Raw genomic sequence first — 11,464 nt, forward strand, 5'->3', positions numbered from 1 at the left:
AGGTTTATTTATAGCAATATAGAACCGAGGCTTAGACGGACGACATATAAAGGAGGTTTATTGCATTCAGAGATTAATTTACAACGTTTTGGCACTTTCTGATTCACATTCTCAGGTCAATTGTTAACATTCTTTGGTCAGCCAGTCCTTGTAAACAGCACACAAGTAGTCTAGGATTGTTTAGAGAACACTTCAGTATTAACAACTTTTTTCTCTATTTTTGGTGCAATCAATAGCTTATTGTTGTCTTGGAGTCGATACACACGGAGCTCACACGCTTCTTTCTGCAAGTCCAAAATATAAACAACATTCTGACAATATATATGCTAAATTCTATCTAAAAGTAACAAAAAAAATCGAATCCCTGTGTTTTATTGCTCATCGTCACAGACACCCTGAGTCCAATTGGCTCCCCTGGTGGTCCATAACCGCAGACGTGGTCCCGCCCAGGAGACGGTTTGATTGTCTCCAAAAAAATCATAATACAAAATAATAAAATATATGAGGAAATCATGAAAAAATATATTTTGTTTTCAAAACGCTCAACCATTTAATAACATGTCCACTCATGATCCCACGACATGCGTTGCACGCTTTACTTCTCAGTGGATTCTCTGAATGTCTTTGGTTTTGTATCGACCCAACCGGGGCGTCCAAACTACAGTGCTACTGAGTTCTGATTGGCTGCTTGCTGTCACAGCAGCGCTTCATGCTGGGTCACATGAAAGAGGAAAAAGATGGCCGCAGCCGATACAACTTTGCCTGAGCTTCGGGCCGCAGGAAACGGTGGTCAGCCGGCTCTGGTCTGCTCTTCAGAGACCTTCTCTTCAGAGACCTACACCTAAGAGACCTTCTCTTCAGAGACCTCCTCTTCAGAGACCTTCTCCTAAGAGACCTCCTCTTCAGAGACCTTCTCCTAAGAGACCTCCTCTTCAGAGACCTTCTCTTCAGAGACCTCCTCTTCAGAGACCTTCACCTAAGAGACCTCCTCTTCAGAGACCTCCTCTTCAGAGACCTTCTCTTCAGAGACCTCCTCTTCAGAGTAACCCTGGGCCATGTTTCTCCAGAGGTCCATCCCGCTCTACCTCTGGTCTGGCGTGGTGCACTCCCTTTGTGACCCAGAAGTACCCCCCAATCTCCCCCCTCCAGGTGGGAGTTGGCACCACCTGCTTCAGCTCGAACCCCAACCCTGAGATTTATAAAAATGAAATAATGCGACCAAGAGGCCGCACCTTGAGCTCTGTGCAGAAGGTTCCCAACTGGGTTTGGGGAGGGCGGCCACCGCATCAGGACCTGACCCCCCCCCGCCTGGCCTGTTAATGGGGGGGGTCTCTCATCCGTAAACATGGCGACGCCCGGTGGGGCCCTCACATGAAGCCGCTGCCCCGGACCTCCTGGCCCGCCACCGTGTACCATTCGCTGTAGTTGGACGGAACGGGGCCGCGGGGGGGCCCCTCGGGGTCCGGGGACGCGGGCCCCTGGGAGTCGGACCCCGGGGAGCCCGCCTCCTGGGGGGAGGAGAGGGACTCGTAGCCGCTGCTGGTCGCTGGGGAGCAGTCGGCGTCGGCGAGGGAGACGTGAACCTGAAGGAGAGGAGTGACGTTAGGACCTCTGAGGGGACACACCGCACCGGAGACTGCCACACATGCATGCACACCTCTCACACACACACACACACACACAGCAGCATACACACTCAGCCACACACACACACTCAGATGTACACACACTGCCGCACATACACAGCCATACATACTCACACCCGCACACACACTAAGACGTACACACACACACTCAGAAGTACACTCAGATGCACACACACACTCAGTCGTACACAAACATAGCCGTACACACACAGTCACCCTTACACACACGGACACCGATTTTTTTATATCCAGCTAAAAACATCCAAACTCTCAACCTATCGGTTCATTTGGGCCGGATCATATGATTGGATGGCTTCTACAGGTCTGGAACTGACCCACATACTGGGTTATATTTTATGTGTTAGATGATTGATTGATTGATTGATTGATTGATTGATTAATTGATTGTTGGATATATGTAAAGAGCATCTAAGGAAATACTTCTAAAAAAAATAATAATAATAGTATTGAAACCACAAACAAAACATGATTAAGTCTCAGTGCATCGAACTTTCTTAGACTCGCAGAGGATCGTCCGTGGAGGGGCTACAGGCCGTGCGTAACGGGGCTGCTGCTGTGCGTAAAGTAGCCTAGACAACTCATCCCCAATGGACTCATCCCCAAACCCTCCTCGCTCTTACCTTCATGGTGTGTTTGCGCAGGGAGCTGGGGTGCGTGTAGGACTTGTCGCACATCTTGCACACGTAGGGCTTGTCGGACGTGTGCACATGCATGTGCTTCTTGCGGTCGCTGCTGTTGGCGAAGCGCCGGTCGCACTGGAAGAAGTCGCACACGAACGGCTTCTCCCCTGCGGACAGAAACGAACACCTCGTGTCAAACTCGGAGATGATTGACGGCTTTGATGATTGCTAAATTGGCATTGATAAATTTAAGAATTACAAATATAACATTTTAAATACAACAGTGCACGTGCAGCAACTATGGAGTAAAACGGTTACCTGTGTGCGTCCGCTTGTGTATCTTGAGGTTTTCCGAGCGCGCAAACACCTTGAGGCAGCCCGGGAAGGGGCACGTGAAGGGCTTCTCTCCGGTGTGCACGCGTATGTGGTTCACGAGCTTGTACTTGGCCCTGAAGGGCTGTGCTTCGCGCAGGCAGTCCTCCCAGCAGCAGACGTGGTGGCTCTGGTCGGGACCCCCCACGTGCTCCACGGAGACGTGCGTCACGAGCTCCTGCATGGTGCCGTAGGTGCGCCCGCAGAACCGATGCGCCTCGCCCGCCGGTTCTGCCGCGTGGTCCGGCCCGGTCCACCGGCAGATGAGGTCCTGCTTCGTGTATTGCGGGCGCATGTACCGGAAGAACGCCCCCGCCCCGGGGTGATGGTGGCCCGCGAGCCCCATGTTGAGCCCCCCCGGGGGGCCGTAGTCGCCACAGGTCTCGCCTCGAGCGCCGGACGCTCCGTGGTGGAGCTGATCCTGGCTGAACATCTCCATCCCGACCCCCGCGGGGAGCCCCGGGAACCGGCCCACCAGCTGCTGCTCTGGGTGGTGGAGGTGGTGGTGGTGGTGTGGGTGGAATCCCGGGAATCGGAGCTGGCTGTGGCCGTGCGCCGGGCGCTCTCCGCCCGGGTGGTGCGGCAGTAGGGAGCTGGTCATGGACCGGAATAGGTGCTCCTGGGCCTGGCGGTCCACGATAGCCCCGGGGGATGAGGACTCCGGCGCCACGAAGCCCAGGTTCCGCGCCAGGAAGTCCCGCGTGGCGTATGAGGAGGCAACGGAGGGGTCCTCGCGGCCGTGGCACGCGGAGGGGTGCTGGTGGGGGTCCCCACTGTGTTTGTAGGAAGAACCCGCGACGTGGAGCTGGAGCGCCATGGTGGGGTCCCCAAACATACCCGGAGGGTCCCGCTCGAGCTGCAGGTGCATCTCTCTCTTTCTCTCTGGAGGTACCTTGCTCCTGGGTTGCTGGTATCCAAACGGACTCAAACACCGTGCACGAGGCGCGACGCAGGGGGAGAGCAGAAAGTGTTAAGAGTGAAAGAAGTCTCGACTCAAGTCAACCAAAACAGAACAGCTGAGGCTAAACGTTCAGGCTGCGTCAGTGTGGGAGTTGGTCCGGCGTCCCTTCTAATGTGGCCCTAGAGTTACCCCGTCGCCCCCTTTTTAAGAACCCCGGGGGTCCCACAAACAGCGACCGCGTCCCATTGGTCAGACGTTTAAGTGGCCTACAGCGGCCAGCCAATGGGAGTTCCCCTGGATCCATAAAGGAGGGGCTAGGCTCCTATCCGTACAAACAAAACAATGTGTGTGTGTGTGTGTGTGTGTGTGTGTGTGTGTGTGTGTGTGTGTGTGTGTGTGTGTGTGTGTGTGTGTGTGTGTGTGTGTGTGTGTGTGTGTGTGTGTGTGTGTGTGTGTGTGTGCGTGCGTGCGTGTGCGTGTTTGCGCGCGCGGGCGCGCGTGTGTTTGTGTGAGAGAAGGGACGGTGATAGTTTTCTGTCTTGTGTAAACTAGGTTTAGTTTATCGGCGACTATTGTTGCAAAGAGACGCAATTATGTCACAACATTCTAATTACAACAACAACTCAGGCTTTTAATTAATGAATGGTATCAAGCCTCTGTTTATTGACGTGTTTTGAGTAAAGGCATAGATGCCGGTGCTAATAACATTCATAATAATGTAGAAATTCACAACAACAGATGGTAAAATATTTAGTATTATTAGTATTATTCCTTATTCTTATTTAGCCTTATTCCGCTATTCTCTATGAATGAATAACTGTTGTCTAGTCACCTCCATGTTAATTAATGTGCTCATTTAAATGTGCGTGCAGCGCCAGGGTGCTACCAATGTGTTTAGCGCCCGGTCGCCACCTCGTCTCCTCGTCACTTCGTCTCCTCATCCCAGCAGAGGGTCTACCCCCCGCTGGGCCGTGTCGTGTTGTGTGTTGGCACGCACCCGCCATCGCGATCGCGACGTGCACGACAGTTTCATCACAAAGGCGGGACTCAAAATGTAGCGCGAGGACAAAATAATAATCGAAACGAGGGGGGGAAAGAAAAAAGGATCCGGGGAAGGAGACAAGGAGACATCCGAGGGGGCGAAGGAAGCGAGCGAAGGCTGCGCGCCGCTCTTCGCATTGGAACGCGGCCCGCTCCGTTTCCTTTGACTCGACTCCCCTCCATTCAGTGTGTGCGGAGGAGGGTCTGGCTCCCGGGATCCAACACTAGCAGCGGGGGGTAACAAGGCGACCGCATGCGCTCTTCCCCCCTCGACAAAAACACCCGGGAAGGAGGGCCGAGAACACCGAACGGATTCCCCAGAGCCGCCAGGATTCGACTCATTTCAGCGGGGGACGAGAGGCCCGCGCCCGGCGACGCGGCAGCGGGGAAGCCCGCCGTGGCTAGCATGAAGCGGACGGCCGGTGTGACCAGGCACAATGGCCTCGTCTCTCCGCTGGGGAACAACAACTCCGGGGCCTCCTGCAACATCGCCCCCCCGCCGCAGCAGCAGCGCTCCGGCGCCGCCGCCGCCTCGGACGCCACCGCGTCCGCGGTGGCAGCGGCGGCGGGGGCGGCGGACGGCCTGCTGGACTACTCGAAGGGGGGGGCCGTCATCAAGACCGAGCTGGTGTGCAAGTGGACCGAGAGGGAGCGAACTTCGTCCAGACAAAAGCAGCTCGACAGGCGGACCCCCTGCGACCAAAGTTTCGGCTCCATGCACGAGCTGGTGGACCACGTCACCGCGGAGCACGTCGCAGCCGGGCTCGAGTCCCCTCTCTCGAGCCATGTGTGCATGTGGGACGAGTGTCTGCGGGGGGGCAAGGCGTTCAAAGCCAAGTACAAACTCATCAACCACATCCGCGTGCACACGGGCGAGAAGCCCTTCACCTGCGCCTTCCCCAGCTGCGGGAAGATGTTCGCGCGCTCGGAGAACCTCAAGATACACACGCGCACCCACACGGGTAGGACCCCCCACCCCCCCCATCTCCCTTCCATCTCTTAGGGAACCCGGAGCTGCGGGCCTCCCCCCACAACAACCGGGCGACCCGCGCGGTGCTCGGTTCGGTGCCGCCGTGGTGCGGTGCTCGGTTCAGTGGTGCGGTGCTCGGTCTGGGGCCAGCTCGGTGTGAACGTGTCGATGCTGGGTGTGTGGAATGGATGGATGGAGAGGGTAAATGGAGAAGGAGCAGGAGAAGGAGAAGGAGTGTTTACAGGGCTTAGCCGAGCGGTGATTGACGTGGACCCCCTGCCTGCCTGCACACCCCCTCCCCCCAAACTAGGAGTCGTCTGAGGTGACCGGGCCGGCTGGGATCACCAGGAATACTACCAGGAGTGTTACCAGGAATATTACCAGGAGCGTTACCAGGAGTCTTACCAGGGCTCCGTTCTGAAGTTGATGTATATTCTGAGGGTTAATAATCAGCAGTATAGCCTCGGATCATATATAGGTTGACGTCAATTCCCACGATTGTTTATCACAGAATATAAATACTACCTCTTAATAGAAGTTGAAATACTGCACCTATACTGCTATTACTAAATTACCACTACTGCTATTACTGCTAATTAACTACATGAATTACCATATTGTGTAGCGGACGTGTTAGACTAAACTGAGCTGAAGTGATGATGGCTAAACGTGTTAATGAATCTTTTAACCCGATTGGTAATGCTATATATATATATTAAAAAAAATATATATATATATACCATCACAACAACAGGCTGCCTAGACCCACCTTATATGGTGTTTGATAGTAGTACTACAAACACAGCACACACACACCAGCCCTGGTGTTGCGTTGTGAGCAGACAGATGTGGGCTCACCAGCGACAGACTCAGACAGGTCTGTCCTTTGATGTGGGGCTGCCGCTCTCAACCAATCACGTTCCACCTTGCTGGCCTCTGAGACCATCTGATATTCTGTCAATGGAATAAGTTCCTTTTCTTCATTGCATTGATGTGCTTAGAAATCAGAGCAGGAAGTTGTGAGGGCACAAGAGTTGAGATGTTGACATGCTTGGCTGGGCGATGCTAACCACCTTATTGAGGATGTGGTTTGACTGTGTCGAACCCGGCTCACTAGCTGTCACCATTACAGCCTTTAGTGAGGACCCTACTGGGCGTTAGTGAGCAGATACTGGCTTTGGGGGGGGTCACCGATATGTGGAGCTGTTCCCCCACTCAGATCCCCCCCAGGTCTGTTTTGCTGTCTCCTCTTCTGCATGGCTCCTTCTGCTCCACGATTTAGGGGCCAGAGTGCTGCTTTCTGCTAGCCCCCTACAGGGGTTTGTGTGCTGGGCTGTGGGCTCTGCATGTCATGCTCTCTGGGAGTGTTTGGAGGGGATGGGTGTGTTGGAGATGTTTGATGTGTGCTGCTGTCATCTAACACTTCCTTTTAAGACCCTTAACCCTTCCCTATTAAGGCCAGGCAGACATTGTATATCGGAGTTGGTTCTAAATTACTTAACTGGTTAAATAAAGGTTAGAAACAAAATTCAAAATATTAAGGGGAAATGCTCAATGTTGCCTGCAGGGAGATTTGGGGTATTGAACCAGAACTTTTTTTCTGGGAGTGCACAGAACACCCTCATCGTACTTACAATGGCGGTAGATTGCAAAAGTTGTAAACAATTGAATTGGTTGAACCTAGCTGGAAATGCTAAGACCAACCGTATGGAAAGTATTAAACCTAGCCTCCTCTGCTAAAGCTAACCCTATGGAATATGTTGAGCCTACCACTGGGCTTTGAACCCATAACCTTTTGTCTTGAAGCGCAACACCCTGACCTTAGTTATGGCTGAAGATTGCAGAAGTTGTAAACAATTGGATGTGTTGAACATAGCTTCACCTGCTTAAGCTAACCCTATTTAACTTGTTGAACCTAGCTACCACTAATAAAGCTAACCTTATTGAACATTTTGAACCTAGCTACCAGCACTATTGCTAACCCCTTTTGAATGTGTTGACCCTAGCCTCCTCTGCTAAAGCTAACCCAATTGAAAGTGTTGAACCTAGCTGCCTCTGCTTAAGCTAACCCCATTGAACGTGTTGACCCTAGCTACCAGTGCTAAAGCTAACCCTGTATAACTTGTTGAACCTAGATTTCAGCGCTAAAGCTAACCTTATGAATGGGTTGAACCTAGCTAACAGTGCTAAAGCTAACCCTATTGAACTTGAGGAACCTAGCTACCCGTGCTAAAGCTAACCCCATTGAAAGTGTAGGACCTAGCTACCAGGGCTGAAGCTAACCCTGTGGAACATGTTGAACCTAGCCTCCTCTGCTAAAGCTAACCTCCATGACCGTTATCGTCCTCCAGGAGAGAAGCCCTTCCAGTGTGAGTTCTGCGAGCGACGGTTCGCCAACAGCAGCGACCGCAAGAAGCACTCCCAGGTGCACACGGCCTCCAAGCCTTATGACTGCAAGGCGCTGGGCTGCACCAAGTCCTACACGCACCCTAGCTCCCTGCGAAAGCACATGAAGGTCCACGTCAAGTCCTCGCCTACCTCCGACCCCAGCGACCCCTACGACCCCGTCCTGCGCCCGCGCTGCCTGCAGCCCCACCAGAACCCCTTCGAGCCGCTGGACCTGAAGATGAACCACCACCACCACCACCACCTGCACCCCCTGTCCCCCTCCCTGCTCGACACTAAGCCCTACTTCCCCTCCCGGCCCGACGGCTTCCAGCGGCAGGAGCTGGACCAGATGCTGCGGCTGCGGAGCGCGTCGCCCACGGCCGTGCCCCTGGACCTGTCGCTGTCGGGCCTGATGAAGAGCCGCCTGGCCCAGCAGAAGCAGGGCGCCCGCGGCCAGCGGCGCTGCCTACCTCAGGTGTCGAACATTAAGGAGTGGTACGTGTGCACGCGCACCGCCGTGCACCAGGAGTTCCCCCTGCTCAACCCCGAGGACATCAAATCAGAGCCCAGCGACGAGGAGTACAACACGTAGGGCCCCGTGGCCCGCGGCCTGGCCGCGGCGGACTCGGTGAACGCGTGGAGGAGGGCCGGCCGGGAGGGTCCGGATCCCTCTGCTGGACTTCATATCAGGGGCTTCATGTCCTCGGCTCAGGGGGACCGGGGACCTACCGTGGTGTGATTGTGTGTGCGTAGTTGTCATCACCCCCCCACCCCCCACCCCCCACCACCCCGTCAAACACACACAAAAACACACCTGGTATCAGGGGAGCGAGGGGGTTTGAGGTTAGAGGCTGGCGTCGTTCCAAGGCTCAAAGGTCAGGTCAGGGCAGAGAGGCGGTGTGTCTGTGTGTGTGGGGCCTTGCTGGACCGCTTTGTTTTGAATGGGACTGTGTTGGGGACGGTTGTAACAGCGACACCTTTAGAGGTTCGAGGCTCGGGATTAGAGGACAGAGACTCCGCCTCGGTCCCGCGACGCTACCGCGAATTCCCGCCACTGATCAGTATTCCTCCGCCCCCCCCGTTCTTGTCTTTGTTTACCGATACGAAAAACACGACGGGAGAGGTTCTTTCCGAAGGTCCGATCATCACCCAGGAAACATTTTGACGTTAAGTGTTACACGGTGATAGTCCCTATAACGCATCGTTAGTCTAACGTTAGTTACTAATATAGAGAGGTTTGATAGAACGTTTCAAACAGAAAAACCAGAGCCCTCCAAACTTTCACCCCTTGCCCACTGCTTCCGTCCGTGGACGGATCCCATTGATTTTGAATGGGGCGGAGCCGCAATGCATTGTGGATCCATCCGCTCCGTTGGATCCATCAGCTCCGGGCTTGGCTGACGAATGCCTCTGTAAAGACGACTCCCCCATCAGTCAGCCATGACTTCCGTCATCCGTTGACGGACGGATGCAGTGGGCAAGCTGCGTTACTGCTTGAGCAAGCAGTCGTTTTTTTTATACTTTTTACTATTATGGAAGTCATATTTTCCCATAAGATGTTCTACGTTGCCAAACTAACAGAGCCAACCGTCCTTTAGAACCCCCCCCCCCCCCCCCCCGCCAGGTATCCATGACGACGAGGGTACGGCAAGCAGGACCTGATGTAAATGTATTCTCTCAAAGTATCTCCGCGATAGCTTCATAGTGGTCGCTCCGACACTTATGAGGACGTTTAATAACAATCAGCTGGTTCAATAACGATCAGCCGGTTTAATAACGATCAGAGGGTTTAATTGATCGGTGAAAGCACTCGATAACCTGTCAAGAAAAAGACCAACCTATAGAAAAGCATACTTTGATATACTTGTAACTCCCAAACCTTCTTAAAAACCTTAATTGGGCCCAATTAATGAATGAGTTCACCTGAGAATTATGTTTGTTAAACTCCATCATTGATTTGAGGTAAATCTGGTCGATTTGAGACCACAGAGCACATGTCCTCTGGGCCAGCAGTGACCAGAGACAGAATTGTTCACAGACGTCTGATCACACCGTGGTCCATACTCCCAGGATCGATGAGCCAGTGTGGAGGTCTCCTTTATTTAATGTCTTCTTACGTTGTTTATAGCGCTTGTCCTAACCCAGCCCCCCCCCCCCCCCCCTCCTCAAAAAAACCCAACCTATTTATTCCCATACATGTATATTTTTTTAATAAATGCAAAAAAATACATTTTTTCAAAAGCATTTAAAAGAAAAAAAAATGGAGACCAATCCAGGATCGAAGACATACCCGTGTTTTAGGTAACCTGAAGATATCGAAAGCCCTTAAACCAGTTTTGTAAACGTGTTTCTCTGTAATATTAATATGCGTTTTCTATGAGTTACCTGACCCCTGCCAGTGTTTCACAATAAATAGTCCTTTGGCCATCGAGTTGTCCATCCTTCATTCAGCGAGGGGCGTCCCCAGAGCTCAGACTAAACACGGGACAGCCGAGAGCCCGGACAGGGTTTTTATTGTGTCGTCTTCTCCGGCGGAGTGTGGGGGTTCCTCGTCAGACCTCCTCCGGTGTTTCTAGACCTTTCCTACTTCTCAGTAATAAATTAATGTGTTTCCACGCCGTGGATCTGTTGCTTCTGCTCGGAACAGGGGAGAGGTTAGAGGTTAGAGTTTGACGGGTCAGGTGAAGGTAGAGACACCGTTGAACACGGCGATTGTTAACAGAAAAGTGCTTTGGTTTGGGGGGGGGGGGGGGGGTTCTTACAAAAATAGAAAAGTGGGGTAAGGTTATTAATATAGAAGATCTGACACGCAATGCGGCGTTGTGCCTCATGGTCTAATCAGGGCAGGTTTCACCGGTCCTCTTCATGTTTTGGAGGCCGTTGTGACCGTTTTATCAGTGTACTTTATAAGATGATGAAGAACATTGCTTTGGGTTTAAACCGGACCAGAACCAGGCTCACCCTACAATACCCCCGCTCCCATCTGGGATTAATACAGAACATCTCATAAAAAATCACACTTTATTAATCACCAGGGGGGACATTCAGGAATGGTCTTTATGCTGCTCCTCGGAAACGTCGAGAAGTAAACAGGAACTGGGGTTCGCTAGATGTCGTCTTAAAACCTCTGTTTAGTGTTCGGTTAACTCTGAGAGCCCAACCCCAAGGTATGGAAGACTTATGGAGAGAATGGTACCTAACACACACACACACACACACACGCACACGCACACGCACACACCAGCTCCGAGTCTCGCTATGAGCTACATTGAGAAGCATTCCTCCGTTCGGGAAGACCCGCATCGCTACGACAAATCAGCTGTCCCTGTCCCAGCGGGACCCGAAGCAAACCTTTCATCGAAAAACGCTGTTTTTTAAATTGTGCGTCCGAAAGGCGTTCTCAGTGGACGGACAACGTGGTGACGCAAACAAAACAAAGCGCGCGACCTGAGGCGTGGACGCGCGTGCCAGCGGCTGCCACGCAGGGGTCACATGGGACATAGGG

General features: G+C 52.9%; 2 protein-coding genes across 2 annotated transcripts; one reads left to right on the forward strand and one right to left on the reverse strand.

Moving 5' to 3' along the window:
* Window positions 1-976: 976 nt before the first annotated feature.
* LOC115560454 (zinc finger protein ZIC 4) lies at window positions 977-3,997 on the reverse strand. The gene is made up of 3 exons (XM_030379881.1): window positions 2,606-3,997; window positions 2,288-2,454; window positions 977-1,583 (listed from the first exon to the last, which is right to left on the reverse strand). The coding sequence occupies exons 1-3, from the start codon at window positions 3,525-3,527 to the stop codon at window positions 1,368-1,370; spliced, it is 1,305 nt and encodes a 434-aa protein (XP_030235741.1). The 5' UTR covers window positions 3,528-3,997; the 3' UTR covers window positions 977-1,367.
* A 39-nt stretch (window positions 3,998-4,036) lies between these two features.
* Window positions 4,037-10,386, forward strand: LOC115560452 (zinc finger protein ZIC 5). Its single transcript, XM_030379880.1, has 2 exons — window positions 4,037-5,563; window positions 7,923-10,386. The coding sequence occupies exons 1-2, from the start codon at window positions 4,855-4,857 to the stop codon at window positions 8,549-8,551; spliced, it is 1,338 nt and encodes a 445-aa protein (XP_030235740.1). The 5' UTR covers window positions 4,037-4,854; the 3' UTR covers window positions 8,552-10,386.
* The last annotated feature ends 1,078 nt before the right edge of the window (window positions 10,387-11,464 follow it).

The sequence above is a fragment of the Gadus morhua genome, chromosome 15 (genome assembly GCF_902167405.1).
Source record: "Gadus morhua chromosome 15, gadMor3.0, whole genome shotgun sequence".
Lineage (NCBI taxonomy): Eukaryota > Metazoa > Chordata > Actinopteri > Gadiformes > Gadidae > Gadus > Gadus morhua.